Genomic DNA, 18,810 nt, shown 5'->3' on the forward strand with positions numbered 1-18,810 from the left:
AACACGTGGGACAGTGAGTAACCCAGGGCCCATCAGTTCTGCACACCAGGGGAGGTTTTGCTAGATGTTTCTTTCCTACTACGAGGCAAGGATGGTGAGTGTGACAACTTCACTGGCTGTAAGGCAGGGAGATTGCAGAGGGAGAGGAGCCTTTTCCAGAAAAATGGCTGCTGTCTCGTTCATTTTACAGAGAGCGAATGGAAGGCACGCATCTCCTGAGCTCTAACACTTGACAGATGTGTGCAGCATCACATTCGGAACAGGCAAGCTGGGGCAGGAGGTATAGAGTGGACAAATACACCAGTCTTGGGCTAAGACCCTTCAGCCTTTGATAGACTAGCCAGGAAACAAGAAATGATCCGTCCTCATGTCCAATGTGGTGCATGAACCACGAAGGCCGGAACCTAAAGATTGCATGGTGTTAAACTAGAAAGAGAAAAAAATCGTCAGATTGGACCAAAATAGACATGTTTTCCTTCACTAGGTCATTCTTGAGTTTTGTCCTATTTCTTAGGGAGGCAAGATAAGGAATTGACACCAGAACTACATTGAGTATTATTCCTTGTTGTTTGGTGTGTATAGTTATGGTTTAATTGACTACTTAGTCAGTGCATAGAGTCTGGTTGCACGTTTTGTGGAGTCCCTGGCTCTCCAAGGACCTCAGATTTCCTGTTGTTGTCAGGGAGCCCAGTTTCTCCCCAGACCCTCAACACAGGCCTGAGTGAGCTTTATTCACTGTGTCTTTATACTGCAGTGACTGCCTTGAACAAAAACAAAGGTGAATCCTGCGTCCAAGAGAGGTAAGGTAACAGGAAAAGTTAGGCTAGGTAACAGGTCAAAGGGAATAAAAATAGGCCCTCAGAGGGGGGTGGGAAGGTGGACCAGACACTAGATCCACAAGAATATAAAGTCCCATCACAGACGCATGTCAAGACACGTGAACAAAGATCAGTGTCGAGAAAGTAGGATAAGCAGAGGTCACACACAGCGGGACACAGGAGGCGATGGGGTTGCCACACATGTCAGGGAGGTGAGAATTAGAAGGAGAAAGGGTACAAATCTGTAATAAGTTTTTTTGTTTTAATCTTAATTTGTTAAATGAATGATTGCCACTAGCATAATTGTTTTATCTTAGCCCCAAAAGATTGGAGTTAACTTTTACTCTTGCCTGTCATGGGACTGTGGCCACAGAAAGGAGCTTCTCCCAGGCCAGGGATTGTAGGCATGTCTGCCCCCACCCCCACCGTGTTCCTGTTCCATCTGATTTTTCCCAGTCATAATCTGCCTGGTGTGAGAAATGTGCTAGAATACAGGTACGTACAGGGCACTGTGGGAGCGTCAGGGAGAGAATCCGAAGCGGGGGGAGTCAGAGAAGGCCTTTGGAAACCTGTGTTGAAGTGAAGGGAACCGGGACAGGCTGTGGGTGGGGTGCTGTGGGCAGAGACCAGGTCAGCACTCTGTGCTTGAGAGCCAGGTGGAAAAATAAAGCAGCTCAGGGAGGGCCTGGGGCAGGCAAACCCAGGACCCAGGCTGAAGGTAGGGAAGGTGGATCCCTCTAACCTCACCACTGTGCCGTAGGCCACGCTATGATCTTTTGGAAGAGGTAGAACAGTTGCTCAAAGAGAAGTCACCCCTTGATCTACCCTTGTTAGTCCCCCGAGGGAAGTGCTCACACCCTCATGACACACTCCACACAGACTGCAAAGGTAAACATGAGAAGAGCCCAAGAAAGGAAACAGGGTATTAAAACAGATCTGTGAAAGCGAAAGCAGAGTCTGTGCGGAGAAGCATAAAGTCAGTAGCGTGGGAGGTGGAGGTGTGTGGTGAGTTCTTCTGCTGAGGAGACAGAGGGGGGCTTTGTGTGGCGGCCGAGCACACTGGCCTCCTATCTCTGGTGGTGCCACACGGTGCTGGGAACATGCAGGGGCTCCTCCTCGTGTCTCTTCTCCTCTCTACTCTGTCACAGGTACGTTCTCTCTCCTCACTCCTTCCCTTCAGGAGACCCCAGCAGTTCTTATTTCTTCAGGTCGAACGTAGGAAAAGAAGAAGATGGGAGAAGAGGAGGGCAAATTCCTTGTGGAACTACTTCATGAAAAATAGGGAGCCATTTTCCTCTGCAAATAACGTTCCGTTTCAGTTTATTAGCTTCAGGAAAGAAGTGGAAAACATTTCTGCCTTTCAGGGAATGGCACTGAATCCGACTTTCGATATGTTTGAACAGCTCCCAAACTTTAATAATACATACATATTTTCTTTATTGGAGTTATAACACACAGCGCGTACTTGGGAAGTGGCAGCCCGGCCTGGTGGGGTGGGGTGAATGGTGCCTCCTTGTGTGGGCTCCAGGCTGGGGCTCAACTTTCCAGAGTCGTATGCAAAATGTGCAAAGAGACACTGGAAAAAAATGTGACCACTTTCTTCAGTTAAGCCTGTTCTTGTTTGAAAGGAACACTTCAGAACATTTATGTTTGGAAAACATCTATGACTTTGTCTTTTTCTCAACTCATGTGTTTCTCAGTTTTCATGAAAGGGAATCAGTCCATGGAAATTCTGAAATATTTCAAGCAACAAACCAAAGGGAAGTTGAATTTAATATGAGTAATTCATTGCCTTAGTATTTTTAAGTAAGATTAAAACAGGGTGACTTATTTGTGGATTTATTTACATGGTGGAGGTTTATAGCTTGCACAGAGGACAGAGCTTTTGAAACCTTCTGGTGGTTTAGAAAACACAGAGGTGTCTGTGAGTTAGCAGTCGATTGGGGTGGTAAGTAGTGGATGTAGCTTAGAAAACAAAGGGTTGAAATTGTTATATAGATAGAGATTTAAGATCTTAAAAACATCATAACAAGAATCTCAGTGGTATAGTTTATTCCCACTGTTTTGTGTGTGTGTGTTTGTGTGTGTGTGGGGAGCCGCACATTTCCCCATCTCCCATTCTACTGTTTTCAACTGTGAGAAAAAGATGACCATTACTGTGGACTGAAGGCTACAACATATTCCTAAACAACAAATATTCCAACATAGAGAGATGTGTCAAAAAACAAAAACAAAAAACACAAACAGATATTACAGATAGAGCAACAAGAAAGTATTATTTTGCCATTATAAATTTTTGAAGGCTCTGATCATACCTACTATTTATTGAACGTCTGCTATGTGCCAAGTACTGTGCTCGCTACTTTAGTCATTATCTTAATCCTTAAAATAACCTTGTTTGGTAGTTATTATTAACCCCATGTACAGAGCAGGACTGAGACTCAAAGATCAAATAAATGATAGAAAAAAATTATTTAAGGTCACAGAACTATACTAAAGCTCAGCTTTGTCGTCAAAACCCTCATTTTCTATTGCGTTATTCTGATGACTCCTTTGTTGTTTTGAAATTTTGATTTTGAAAACAATCAAAATACCTGAAGAAAAGATATATACAATTCTTTGTATTCACTAACATATTTGCTATTTCTGGGACTCTTCACGTTTTCCTGTATTTCTGAATTGCTATCTATTGTACTTTCCCTTCAGACTGAAGATCTTCCTTTAGTATTTCTTTGTGAGGCAGGTGTGCTAGCAACAATTTCTCTTGGTTTTCGTTTATCTGGAAATGTCTTCAATTTCACCTTCATTTTTGAAAGAGTTTTACTGGAGGTAGAATGACAGTTTTTTCATTTGTTTTGTTTTTTGTTTTTTTTTCCTTTCAGCATTGTCTCTGGGTGTCTTGTTCTCCGTCTCCTCCTTCTCCTTTTTAAGACAGCATTTTAAAAGAAGTTTCAAGGTCACAGCATATTTGAGAGGAAGGTACAGAGATTTCCCATATGCCCCCCACCCCCACACATGCACAGCCTCCCCCATTATCAACATCCTCCACCAGAGTGGTGCATTTGTTACAATTAAGGACTGTACGTGGACACGTCACCATCACCCAGAGTTCATAGTGTATATCAGGGTTCATTCTCAGCGTTGTACATTCTATGAGTTTGGACAAATGTATAATGGCATTTATCCACCATTAGAGTTTATTATACAGAGTATTTTTACTGCCTTAAGCAGGCTGTGTGCTCTACCTACTTACCTCTTCCCTCAATCTCTGGAAACCACTGATCTTTTTACTGTCTCCATAGTTTTGCCTTTTCCAGAATATTTGGAATCCTGCAATATGTGGAATATTTCCATATATTTGGAATCCTACAATATGTAGAATTTTCAGATTGGCCTCTTTCACTTAGTAATCTGCATTTTTTTCATGGCTTGATAGCTCAGGTTTTTTTTTTTAGCACTGAATAAGATTCCATTGTCTGGATGTATTGCAGTTTATTTCTCCCACTGAAAGACATCTTGGTTTCCTGCTTTTGATGAGAAGTCAGATCTCATTTTTATTGTTATTCTCTTGTATATAACACTTTCCTTTTCTCAGGCTACCTTCAAGATTTTCTCTTTATCCTTGGTTTTCAACAGTGTTACCCTGTGATCTCAGAGATTATATAGAAATGCTTCAAGGCTGGAAAGATAAACAGGTATCCCAGGTGGACAGTTTTGGGAATGGGCATTTTATTAGACGGAGCAATATGAAGCACAGAGGAGAAAAACCGACCTGATTCTAGTAAACGGCAAGGCATAGGAGGACAGCGCATTGAGAGCGAAGGCTAGAGAGGAAGGCAGGAGCCAGCGCAGGCAGGACTGTAGGTACCATGCTCAGAAGTTTGGGATGTATACTGTAGACAGTAGGTAACCACTGCTGGGCTGTAAGGAGAATAGTAGTAAAATCGGATTGTGTTTTTTAAAGAGCTCCCTCCAGCAACAATGTGGTAAATTCATTTGAGAAGTCGTTCTTGAGGGAGGCAGACCAGGTAGGAACTTACTGCATGGTACTTATTAGCAGTGGAAACGGGGCAAGAGTGGCTGGTTCTAGGGAGATGAGCATGATAAGCAGGATTAGTCATTGAATGGCTGTGGGAGGTGAGGGAGAGGGAAGTGACCTGGATGACTTCTAGTTTCCTGACTCCAAACTTGGGAGAGGCTGTCTGGGGTGGGGGAGGAGATGGTGAGGTTTGCACATGAGCTTTCCTGCAGGATATGCTTGTGGACAGATGTCCAGCAGGCAGTCAACTGCATGGGTCTAGAGCTCAGTGGAGAAGTCGTGGATGGAGATTTAGTTTTGAAGCTTGAATAGGGTGGAAATTGAAGGCAAGGGACTGCATAAGATTGCCAAGAGACAATGTGCAGAATGAGAAAAAGCAATACGTTAAAGTCATGAAATCCCAATAGGCCTAAATCAAAGTCAAATTTAGGGTAGCAGGAGCCTGCAAAGGAGATTGAGGACGTATATTGAGAGGCAAAGGTAGAACTGGGAGGGCCTGGTATCATAAAAGCAAAGAACGAGGGAAAAGGAAATACAAAAGTGGAGAAGAGAGTAAAAATAATGACTGTCTGCTTCTCAGTTCTGCACAGTTTCAGCAGTGGTTACCCGGGACTCCTTGCCAGGTTCAGTGGCCTCTCGGCCAGCCTCATGTTCATGGAGTCTCTATGTCTTCTCGTTACTCCATCTCGCTAAGGCATTTGACTCTTCCCCAATCCTCTCCTCTTGGATTAGGACATGACCATCTTTGAGGAGACCCTAATTGTGCTTCTCACATGGGGCTAATAACTACTCCATACTGTTGTTGTGAAGGTTAGATGGTATGAACATATGAGGTACTTGGCACATAGGCAGGACCATGTTCTTTGATTAATAAATAAATATTTATTACAGAAAATGAGACCGACATTAAGTAAAGAGCTCGCCTCAAGAAGCTTACATTCTAGGTATGTGACTCAGAAAATAAAGAAGTAAAATATATAGGTAATAAAGTAGGTGGTAAGATGGTCTATGGAGAAAGGGCTGGGGTAAGGTACTGTTTTATAAAGGGTGGTCAAGGAGGGCCTCACTGATGAGTTTGCACACAGACCTGAAGAAAGTGAAAGAGTGAGCCGTGAAGATACCTGGGGAAAGGGCATACTTGGAATATTTAAAGAACGAGGAGGCCGTTGTGGATGGAGTAAGCAAGCAAGGGGGTGAGTGGCAGTGGGCAAAGTAATATGGGGGGTAGGGACCAGATGCTACCAGGCCTTCAGGGGTAGTGTGGATTTTACATTGAAATGGGAAGCCACGAGGAAGCCACCCCTTATGAGCAAGGAATGACATGAATGGAGGTATGATTGACATGTAAACAGATGTACATGTTTAATGTATACAATTTGATGATTTCAGGGGTAAGTATATACTCATAAATCATCACCACCATCAAGGCCATAAACATGTCCATCACCTCCCAAAGTCTCCTCCTGTCACTTTTGTCATTAGTTTTTTTGTGTGTGTGGTAAGAACATTTAACATAAGATCTACTCTCTTAGAAAACTTTAAGTATACAATATAGTATTGTTAGCTATAACCACTATGCTGTTTAGTAAATCTCCAGAGCTTATTGATCTTGTATAATTGAAAGTTTGTAGCCTTTGACGATCACCTCCCCATGTCCCCGCCCCAACACCCAGGTGCTAGCAACCACCATTCTACTCTTCGCTTGAGTCTATTTTAGATTGCACATGTAAGTGTGAGATGATAGCTCATTGTGGTGTTGATTTGCATTTCTCTGATGATTAGTGATGTTGAGCCCCATTTCTTATACCTGTTGGTCATTTATATGTCTTCTTTGTACAAATATCTATTCAGGTCCTTTGCCTGAATAATACATAAAAAGTAACTTGTTTATTTATTTTTGCCATTGAGTTGTATGAGTTCCTGATATATTTTGAATATTAACCCTTCGTTAGCTATATAGTTTGCAAATATTTTCTCCCATTATGTAGGTTGCCCTTTCATTTTGTTGATTATTTCCTGTGCTGTGTAGACACTTTTTAGTTTAATGTAATCCCACCTATTTACTTATTTTTTAAAGAACCATTTTGCTGGGTAGAGCATATAGAGGACAAAGGGGAAGTAAGGAAAACCTTTAGGAGACCATTATAATCATCAAAATGAAAAATAATGGTGGCTGTGGTAGCAGTAGGGTTATTGAGAAACAATTAGAGTACCCATTTTGAAGATACAACCAACAGGATTTACTGATGGGATTGGATGTAAAATGTGAGAGAAGAGTCAAGAATGACCTGACTTCAGAGTATTTTGGAAAAATGAAATTGGCATCTGCTCAAATAGGAATGTGCATGGAAGAGTAGATTGGAGTGAGAAATTGGGAGTTTGTTTTTGGTCATGTTAAGTTTGCTATGCCTATCAAATATCTGAGTGGAGATCTGTTTGTAGGCAGTTTGAGTTTCAGTTCAGAAGAGAGGTCTGGGTGGGAGATATGAGATATAGTGAGGGAAGGTATTTGAGAGGTCTTAACCACAGGGTCTCCAATGTTTAGAAATGAAGACAATAAGAAGAAACCAGTAAAGGAGACCGAGAAGGAGCAATCAGTGAGAAACGAGGAGTGAGAAAGAGTGATGTGTTGGGAACTGCGTGAAGAAAGTTTAAGTGTCAAATACTGATAGATATGATTATTATTCCTCACTACACTGTAGTCTACCAATTTGGGGGAAATCTATTTCTATAAAACCTCTGACATTCGTTTGAGGAATCCTTTCTAACATCACCTTTATTATCGAATGAAGTTCTGCCGCAGGGCACAGGGTGCTGGGCCATTACACACAACACCGGAAGGAAGGCCTGGAGAAGTATCAGAAGTGCATCATCGGAAGCAGCTTTGCCACTGGCCCTGTAAATGCCCTCAGAAACCCAGGTGCCCTCCTGGAGTGAGCTTGGTGAGGGATGGCTGTGGATGCTGCAAAATCTGTGCCAAGCAACCAGGGGACATCTGCAATGAAGCTGACCTCTGCGACCCACACAAAGGACTGTATTGTGACTACTCAGCAGACGGGCCTCGGTACGAGACTGGAGTGTGTGCATGTAAGTGTCTTCTGTAGGACCTCTTGGAAAACGTTGAGTCTAGACAGGATTTTTTTCTGTAACTGTTAATTTGGAATAATCAGCTTAGTTTTGCTAAATATGAGGTGAGTTTATCTTTCACGCACCAGTGGGACTGGCTTTGTCATATTAGACCATGTGAAATTAGCAGATGTTTACACATGTTCAGAAACGTGTTATTTTTGTAGCATTGAACTGATCTTGCGGTTGTTCTCAGGTAATTGCTTTTAAGGACTGACAATAGGAAAAAAATTGTAACTAGTCTGACTTCTCAAAATTTTAGCCAAAATGACAGCTTTTGTTAATACTGTCAAAATCAATTTGAATTCAGCCTTTTTTGTAACTAAAAAATAATCTTGCTTAAAATGTAAGGATGTATATCTAGTACTCAGACATACTGCTTTAATCTCAGCCTTCCCATCTAACCATCAAGTAACTGCACTTTTTACTGACGCAGATTTGTGAAAAAGGAGGTAGGGGAACCCCAAATCACAACCTGTCCCTTAGCTTTATGGGTCTTGTCTCTAGAGTCTGATTGAGACCATCTAAACCTATAAAACCTTGACAATAATTCAGAATGCCGACCTACTTAGGGTTAAAAAATAAAATTTCTAAGGGAAGAGAAATACTCATTATTAGCTGGGTAGTTTAGTCTCTCTGTAGAAAAATTCAGGTGGGAAGGCCAAGTACTCTCAGAAGTTTGGTTGTGACCAAGAAATGAGAGCAAATTCTTGGAGTCAGGCTGCACGGATGGAGCCATTCAAGTTTGATAGATAGCCTGATGCCCCTGTCAGCATTATATTATACTGGTTAAGAATATAGGCTCTGTGTTCAAATTCTGGGCTCTATCTGCTGAGTGACCTTGATCACGGTGTTTAACCTCTCTGTGCCTCAGTTACATCATATCAACTTCCTATCTTACAGAGTTGCTAGTAGGATCAAATGCAAACGCAAAACCCCTAGAGCATATCTGGTATGCAGTAGACTCTCAAAAATATTATTATTCATGGAAACTCAACAAGGAAAAAACATGACCTCTCAGACTCTGGCATTCAGGAGACCCCTTTCTCCCAAACAATGCTGGGCAAGTTATTTCATTAACCTACCAAATATGTAGTGACCAATAATGTTTTATTGGAACGCAGCCATACCAATACAGTCATATATAGTTTATGGCTGCTTTACAATTCCAGAATGTAGCTGTGGAGACTGAGACTGAATAGTCTATAAAGGCTAAGATATTTACTATTTAGCCCTTTACAAAAAATTTGATCAATGCTAGCAATAAATGGTTTTTCAATGTTTTGGTCTCAGGACTTTAGTCTTAGAAATTAGCAGGACCCAAAAGATGTGCTCTCATTTCATGCTCACAACCAAACTTCTGGGAGTGCTTGGCTTTCCCACTTGGGCTTTTCTAAAGAGACTAAACTGCCCAGCTAATAATGAGTATTTCTCTTCCCTTAGAAAAAAGGACACAAAGAGCTTTTGTTTATGTGAATTATCTCTATAGGTAGTTAATGGGCTAGCCATTTAAAAATATTTGTTAATTCATTCAAAAATAACAATCCCATTGCAAATTAATAGGAATAATATATTATTTATGAAATAAATTTCATTTTCCAAAACAAAGAAAAATTTAGTGAGAAGAATGGGATTGTTTTATGTTTTTGCAAATCTAATGTCTACCTTAACAGAAGGCAGCTACATTCTCACATCTGCTTCTGCTTTCAGTCTGTTGCTATGTTGTTTTGGTTGAAATATATGAAGGGAATTCAGCCTCACACAGATATGTTGTTGGAAAAGAAAGGAATATTTTCACAGACTTTTCAGATAATTGTGAATATTCTTTTTTGATGTTGTATTAAAACTTGAAACGTGGTAGTTTCTTAAAAATTAGCTACATCATGGAATCTAAAACTGTCATGTAGGGTGTCATGCAGGGTCTCTGCTCCCGCTCCCCACACAAGAACGCAGGATATGGTGAGGCCAAAAAGGAACACCCACAGAGCCATAAGTAGGGAACTCATATCACTATATTCTCGCTGGCGGCATCCACCTCTCTGCAATCACTCTTGCTAGCTCAGCCACCATCTTCTTGCTAGCCCCCCATTTTTTCTGCTAGCGTAGCCACAGCAGTTATATTAGTGGCCATTGGCTCACTGGTTACAGCTGATGGCCAACTAGCCACAGCTGATGGTTATGCAATCACAGTTACATTTACTACCTGAGCCAGTACCTTTCTATGTGAGGCCGAGAACCTGGAGACTGCTTTCTGGGGCTCTGTCCCCACAAAAACCATATCGATGAACCACATCAATGTCAAATTCTGTGACATTAAAATACATTGGTCTATCCAAGACCCATTGGAATGGGTCTTTTACTCATGCATAATTTTGTACTACTATGCATTGGTTACTTGGAAAATCTCAGTTTGGAAAAATGGGTTATGTAGTTCCAAATGTTGATAACATTTAATGATACAATTTTTAGAAAATCACATTAATTAATACGAATTTCATCAGAAAAGTCTACATATTGGGTAGAGGTGGATACAAGTCTTTCAAAATTCTAATTTTTGCTTGAAAGTTTGAACTCTGTCATGGGCAATAAATACCATCAGTTGTTTTCCTTGAAGTGACAGGCTCACTTTGTTGATTTTCAAGAAAATGTCTGCCAAATACCCAAGTCTGAACAACCATGGTTTATCTGTCAGTCATTTCTTCAGGTAAAATTCCCACTAAAAATCTGGTTAGTCTGGTCCACAACTCAAACAATTGCATAGGTGTTTTTCCTCATGATAACTACTGTACTTTGTTACAACACGTACAGAGAAACTCTATGTATACTTAATATTTTGTCACAAAGAATATTAAAAAGACATGTATTTGATGGTTAAGATTTAATAAAATTAGTAATTTTTACTGTGTCATCAAAGACATTCTTAAGTAAAACTAGTTTTCTTTCCTTTTTTTTAGAAAGTACATTTATGTACAAGTGCATGGCAGGGAAAAATACAGTGCTTAACCTGTACAGTTTGATTCACGATAATGTGACAACAGCAGTTTTAGCCACCATTACTTTCGCATCATCAGTACAAATACCGACACAGTGAAAACAGTTAGTCACATCTTAGTGCTCTGAAAAAGAGTTTTGACCTTGCAGATTCTCTGAAAAGTCCTCCCACGGTCAAGGGGTTCGTGGACCAGACTTTGAGAACTGCTAATCCAGGTCAAGAATCCCCCTCAGAGCAAGTGAAAGTTTCCTCCAATTCTTTTTTTTTTTTTTTTAAATCAGTTACCATGCAGTACTGTAGTTAAACAAATTATAACTTTTTCAGCCATTCACATATCCTAACTTCCGAAGAATATATCCTAGCCTATTGTTGGACATCTGGGGAAACCTCAGTCTCAGAGGCCACCAACCCATTTCTCAGACTTACAATCATTATCTCACTGCTGTACACATAGTGGTTTTCTATTAACTTTACTCCACAACAGGCCCTTCCCTTGGGTCTTAATTCTGGAAGTGGCCATTGGGGCCTGAGAGCCTACAATATAATGAAAATGTCTCATTTTTCACCTTTTACAGATGTTTTCTGAAGGAAGTTCCAGGTGGGGCCTAAGGAACTGAGAACTTTATCAAGGAGATAGCTATTTCCTCTATGATTTGTAATTGGAGGTCTAGACTATCAGTTATGGTTTCTTTGGTGATTTTGCTCTTTTCTCTTTTCAGACCTTGTAGCTGTGGGATGTGAGTTCAACAGGGTATATTATCATAATGGCCAAGTGTTTCAGCCCAACCCCCTGTTTAGCTGCCTCTGTGTGAGTGGGGCCATTGGATGCACACCTGTGTTCATACCAAAACTGATTGACAGTCACTGCTCTGGGGCTAAAGGTGGAAAGAAGTCTGATCAATCAAACTGTGGCCTGGGACCATTACAACAGCAGCTCTCAACAACCTACAAAACAATGCCAGGTGCTCCTAAGTAGAACTGCTTTTCATGTATGACTTGTGGCTTACTTCATGTTCCTTTTATGTACTATAGATACTCAGTAAGCACCTACTGATTGGTGGTCAGTGTAAGATTTAGGTTGAGTGCGCTGTCTTACTCAGTCTCTGCCTCAGTCTCCTGAAAAGGAAAATTTAAAATGTTTTAGATATTTTTCAGTAAAATATTTTAGTGTTTAAAAACTCAACTAGGTCAGGAAAACTATTCTAAAATCTTTCTACCTCTGCTTATTCTCACTCAACATTTTCTCAGGAAAATGGACCAAATGTTGTTCATAGGTACCCTGGAGAAATTTTTATTTGTATTGTTATGTTATGGCCAACAAATGTGAACTATCCAGTTCCAAAAATTTTCAAAGGCCACTTTCCTATATGATAAAAGCAGAAATGGAAGGCTATTGATTTAAAATATTTGAGGACGTGATTTGAATTTATAAATGTTTTTCAAAAAATACAAAACTACTGATATACAATTTTCCTTTAATTACCAACCTCCCTCTCTCTCAACAAACACACACACAGGCAATCTAACGTAGGTTAGCCAGGTATGGAATATGCAATGATTCTTTATTTCTCTTCTTGAGCACTTGGCCATATAGAGTCGGTATATTCATAAACCTTGTATTCTGGTCTGCTCTAAGTTAGCATCTTATTTCAGTGCCAGGGTATTTTGGGGATAGGAGTTTAAAATGCCAGCAAATGATGCACAGACGAGGCAGGACTCAAAAGGGGCAAAACTGATGCCTGGCTATTGTTCACATCTGTGTTTTCATCCAGGAATCAAGAAAGACTTTCTCTTGAAAGTTAGAGCTTAGTGAATTAAAGGTGCCATGGAAATGCAGGATAGTTATAGCTACTAAAATCTCCCAAGTGTACTTACATTATGTGGATATTTAATAAAAGCAACTGTAATCAGAGAAATGAGTTTTAGATATTTAAAAACTAACTCTGTGACAGGAACATCCTCAGGGATTCCAAGTGTCATGCGGGAGACCCTGCTCGCTGCGCCATTTGTCGTGCTGGGCGGCCTGCGGGGTCTCTGGTCCCGCTCCCCTCATAATGCAGGATATGGTGAGGCCAAAAAGGAACACCCACGGAGCCATAGATGGGGGAGTCATACCACTATATTCTCTCTGGCGGCACTATACTCTCACTGGAGGCTGGATCCACACTGTCCGCAAACCGCCATCCACACTTGCCAGCCCAGCCGCCATCTTCTTGCTAGCCCCATTCTTCCTCTCTCTTCTCTCCGTAGCCGCAGCAGTTATATTAGCGGCTAATTGGCTAACTGGCTACAGCTGACGGCCAATCAGCCACAGCTGACGGCCATCTACTACCCCAGCCAGCACTCCTCCACGTGAGGCCGAGAGCCTGTAAACTACTTTCTGGGGCTCTGTCCCCACACCAAGTATGCCAGTTAATTTGAAAAAAAATTTAACAGGTGGTAGTGAATTTGCATTTATCATACATAGTTATTCAGCTAATGGCATGACACTGCTAATGGTAAAACTTCTGAAATTATATGCCAAATTGTTCTTTTTTCAAAACGTACAGGAACAGTTGGTTTTCTGCATTGGATCTGACTCAATGTAAGTTCTCATAAGCCATGTGTGAACCTCCCTGGTGAGAGAGACTACCTTAGAGAAGCAGTTTGCCACAAGTGAAGCCCTTTGGATCAAGTTCCAGTTGGTCTCATTTGTGGAGTCAGAGCAGTTTCAGTGGATGCTCTAGGAACCAGTTTGGAGGTGTCAGATGCTCCTTCTTAGTGGTTAGTGCTTTGCTACAAATGAGAAAATCTCTCCAAGGGTTCTTTGGTAATTGAGAATTAAGTCTAGGTATGTTTCAAAGGAAGTGTATTTTCAGTCTAATGTCTCTCTTTGCTCAACTGTGAAACTGTATTTATGAACCCAAACAGGAATTTGGCTTTTAAAATCAAGAACAACAAATATGTATTTAGTTAATTCCAGATGGTTTATGGTTGGAATCTAGCTTTTGCTTGGTCAGTATAAAGCATGCAATGACATAATGCACCCATGCTTTTCTCACTGCTCACCAACCACTAAACTTTTACTTTAAAAAATCTCTTCTAGTTTTCTTGCTTTTTAATGAACGTTAAGCAAATTCCTGAACTGCAGCTCTTGGCTTAACTTTAAGTGGGGTTATTTGTAATATGATAATCTAACCTACCTTTATTTATTGCAGATGGGTGCCAGGCTTTTAATCTGCTTCCTGCATTGAGGTCTTTAAATTGTTGCCTACCTTCCAGGTATCTTCATGTTTCTGCTTCCTCTCCCTCAGTTCTATGTGCAATTGCAAAATCTTACTGTAATAACACTGAAAGCAGTATCAAAGTATCATTGTATTCAAAGACAGCACATACTTCAAAGTGACTGGTATTTCCTATCAAGAAGGCATTTTGGGGGTTCTTTTGAGTTTTAAATTGATATTTTGAAGTAATGTAGCCAGAATTTTGAAATGTTCAACTGAAAACTCACATCACTACTTTATTCCCAAAGCATCCATTTTAGGATGCATATTAAACTAAAGGAAGTGCTTTGAGACAGTAAACCAATATGTAGTTTGCTTAAAATGAACAAAGGGCCTGATTCATTCATGAGCAGAACAAGAAGCTCCCAATGAATTTACAAGGAGATGGAAGAATTATTATACCGCTTTGTATTTTCTTTATATTCTCATTATTCAGTCCCTTCTCCTCCCTTGTTTCTCCTAAGCAGCTGGTAGTGGAGGGGGTTCCATCTATCCACCCACTCACCCACCCATCCATTCTTTTGCCATGTCTTTCTGTAAGTGATTTGAAATGGCTACTAGCCCCGGGAGGGAATACCATGGGTCCGATACCACAGGGAATGTAATAAGCTGAATGAATACAATAGATTTCACATGACCATGATTTAGTATATGATTATTTAGATTAGTTCAGTGTAGAGAATTTTCTAAAAGACTAGGTTAAAACAGTTGAAGAAAGATTACTGATCTCCTTGATAGTCTAATTCTCAAATATAACTTTTGTATTTTAGATTTTTAACATATCATGAGATTTAACATTAAGACCACATCATCCTAATTGATATCTTAAATTCTCTAACCCTACTAATGTCTGTTTCAATGTCTGTTGGAAATAATATCAAGCATGAGGCAAGAACCAGAGAAAAGGCAGATCTCCATCAGAACATAAAGCTTAAGTTCAGTACTCGGAGTATAGGCTGAGCAGAAAGAAGCAAATGGGTACATCTACTCAATTTTTCAAAGATTTTTATTCCTCCTAAGAAATTGGACTTTTACACTTGATTGAAAGGTAATTTGGGGAGTGGGAAAAAGAGAGAACGCTGAATTAAACCATAAGTTTATTTTATTCTGAGTTACAGTACATAAAAGTTCGTAAAAATAATGATAAAAATTATCTATCTACATAAGTACATATATATGTATACACATGTCCTTTCCCCCCCTTTATTTTAGCTTATAGGAATCTCCCACTTATTTGGAAAAGAAAATGTCTTGTGCAAGCAACAAAGTGGACCCCTTGCTCCAGAACATGTGGGATGGGAATATCTAATAGGGTAACCAATGAAAATAGCAACTGTCAAATGAGAAAAGAGAAAAGACTCTGTTATATTCAGCCTTGTGACAATAATCTGTCAAAGACAGTAAAGGTAAAATTTAATTAGATTTAGCTTCATTGTAATTCAGTATTATGAGACTCCTGAAAAGTGTGTGTGTGTATGTGTGTTTTGGAGGGATGGACAGTGGTTCCTATAGAATCACCTCATTAGAACTCTTAAAATCAAACACTCTCAGAGGAAAGCAGATATTACTCTAATGATATTTTATGGGGAAAACATTATCAAGCAGAGAGGTAATGTTAACCTGTTGATTCCAGATACTTTTATCAGCTTAATAGTGTTTTAGATCAATTTACTAGTGTGGGTCTTGATCAGCCTGAATTCTTGTGGTGCCTCACCATGTATGTTGTTTTTTGAGAGTAGATCCTTTTCAGATTCTAACTTCTTTTTTTCTATATTAATTTTATGTAGTAGAATCAAAGAATCAATGGATAAAAGATTCTGGTTTGAACATATATATGAGAACAGACATTATCGACATCAGAGAAGTTCTGATCTTAGTTTTGTATCATCAACTTGGGGAACCACATCACTTCTAAAATGCTTGTGCTTAGATAGTAAACTTGCCAAATAAACGATAATGATAAACTATTCCAAGATTGTTTGGTGTAACTAGAGTTGGTCCTGTTTCTAGAACTACATAAGATGACTGTTTCAAGAGTAATTTTTAGGAATGCTACAAAACCCTCCTCATCCCTAAATTATTCCTTATCATATTAGAAGTTAGTAACCTAATTTAAAAGGGATTAAGATATTTATGCATATATCCATCCACTCAGAACTGTCTGAGCTGTATAAGGGAATTTGCTAATTCATAGGTAAAAAAACATTTAATAAGACATGGACCTTGATATTAAAAACAGAAATTTTCATTTATTGTGGCACTAAATAAAGGGTAGATAGCAAAAATTATTGGAGAGCGGCCTCTATAACATGATGAAGCAAGAACAGGGAGGACAGACAGGCTGCTAGTGAGGGGATTTTAAAGGTAGAAAAGAGTGCTGGAATTTAGCAACTATTAATATCCTGGAAATAATTTGTATCTGTGTGTTTGTGTTGTAAAATGTATTTAGTATCACTTTTCTATTATTGTAATCAAATTAAAAGAATAATTTTTTAATGTTATGTGCCTTTTCAGATCCCGAAAGGAAAAACGTGCCAACCTACTTTCCAACTCATCAAATCTGAAAAATTTGTCTTTTCTGGATGTTCAAGCACTCATAATTATAAACCCACTTTCTGTGGAATTTGCTTGGATAAGAGATGCTGTGTTCCTAATAAGTCTAAAATGATTACCATTCAATTTGATTGCCCAAATGAAGGGTCATTTAAATGGAAGATGCTATGGATCACATCTTGTGTATGTCAGAGAAACTGCAGAGATCCAGGAGATATATTTTCTGAGCTCAAGATCCTATAAAACCGAGCACCCAGAGGGAAAAGTTAAGGTTAGTCAATCACGTCATTACATTAAAAAGTTAGAATGGTTTTAAAAGGGTGGCAAATCCACCTTATTGGTTTAAAACAATATGAATGTCTAGCTCTTCTCAGATGACTGTATTTAAGGCATTAGGAGCTTTCAAAAAGGTTCTACTACAAATATATGTAAAAGTTGAAAACCTTAAAATTGAACTCTTAAAATATCTTATAATTATGTAATACACAGATACTTTGTTCTACCTACGTTTTCCATATATAATGGAAAACTACACAATTTATAAGAAAATATATTTTTTAAAGTACAAAACATATTTATTAACAGATCTTAATTTATCACTTATCTTTCCTGTAACAAGAAACCAAAGACCCAATCAATAATTAATATTTCAGTATTTTGTTAGTTTTGAATATCTAGATATGTAATAATTTTTATTGTTTAATACAACCTAGCAAAACTCCACGTTTTCAAGTTACCAAAGAATGTGGGAAACCATGTCTAAACATATATATACATATATATGTATATATGTATACATGTATATATATGTGCACATATATACATAAATATGTATATAGATGTCTATATATACCATTATCATTACTGAAAAGCTTTGTAACAACCTTTTCATTACATCTATTCATTCTTTTTTTTTAAAATTAGTTTCAGGTATACAAAACAATGTAATAGTTAGACACTTATACCCCTCACAAAGTGATAATCCCCCTCCCCAATCTACTACCCCTCTGACATCGTATGTAGCTGTTACAATTCCATTGACTCTATTCCCTATGCTGTACTCCACATCCTGTGACCATATATATATATATATATAAAATTATAGTTGAAATTCAGTTATTCAGCTTCAGGTGTACAGCGCAGTGGTCAGGCATCTACATCATCCCTGAGGTGGTCTCCCTAATAAGACAAGTGTCCATCAGATACCCTACAAAATCTTTACAACATTATTGATTATATTTCCCAAACTATCTTTTGTATCCTCATGGCAATCTTGTGGTTACCGACTGTGCTTTCTAATCCCCTCACCTTCTCCCTCATCCCCAACTCCCTCCTATCTAGCAGCCCTCAGTTTTTCTCTATATCGCTGAAACTGTTTCTGATTAGTTTGTTCCTTTATTCTATTTTTTAGATTCCATATATAAGTGAGATCATATGGTATTTGTCTTTCTCTGTCTGATTTATTTCACTTAGCATAATGTTCTCTAGATCCATCCATATCATTGTAAATGGCAAGATTACATTCTTCTTTATGGCCGAGTAATACTCCATTGTATAAATGTACCACAATTTCTTAATCCAGTCATCTATCAATGGGCATTTCGGTTGTTTCCACGTCTTGGCTATTGTGTATAGCGCTGCAGTAAACATAGGGGTGCATAAATGTTTTCAAATTAGTGTTTTTGGATTTCTCTGGATAGATACCTAAGAGTAGAATTGCTGGGTCATAAGGTAGTTTCATTTCCAGTTTTTCTGAGGTACCTCCATACTGTTTTCCATAGTGGCTGCACCAATCAGCAATCCCACCAACAGTGCACCATGGTTCCCTTTTCTCTGCATCCTCACCAGCACTTGTTTCTTGATTTATTGACAGCCATTCTGAGTAAGGTGGTACCTCATTGTGGTTTTTATTTGCATTTCTCTAATGATTAGTGAGGTTGACCATTTTTTCATGTCTGTTGACCATCTGTATGTCTTTAGAAAAATGTCTTCTGCCCATTCTTTAATTGGGTTTTTTTG

General features: G+C 39.1%; 1 protein-coding gene across 1 annotated transcript; it reads left to right on the top strand.

The window, feature by feature from the left end:
* The first annotated feature begins 1,817 nt into the window (after window positions 1–1,817).
* On the top strand, window positions 1,818–17,158 carry CCN6 (cellular communication network factor 6). Its single transcript, XM_019735029.2, has 5 exons — window positions 1,818–1,966; window positions 7,650–7,944; window positions 11,695–11,937; window positions 15,451–15,644; window positions 16,753–17,158. The coding sequence occupies exons 1-5, from the start codon at window positions 1,919–1,921 to the stop codon at window positions 17,032–17,034; spliced, it is 1,062 nt and encodes a 353-aa protein (XP_019590588.2). The 5' UTR covers window positions 1,818–1,918; the 3' UTR covers window positions 17,035–17,158.
* The last annotated feature ends 1,652 nt before the right edge of the window (window positions 17,159–18,810 follow it).

Source organism: Rhinolophus sinicus, linkage group LG05 (assembly GCF_036562045.2).
Source record: "Rhinolophus sinicus isolate RSC01 linkage group LG05, ASM3656204v1, whole genome shotgun sequence".
Classification (NCBI taxonomy): Eukaryota; Metazoa; Chordata; class Mammalia; order Chiroptera; family Rhinolophidae; genus Rhinolophus; species Rhinolophus sinicus.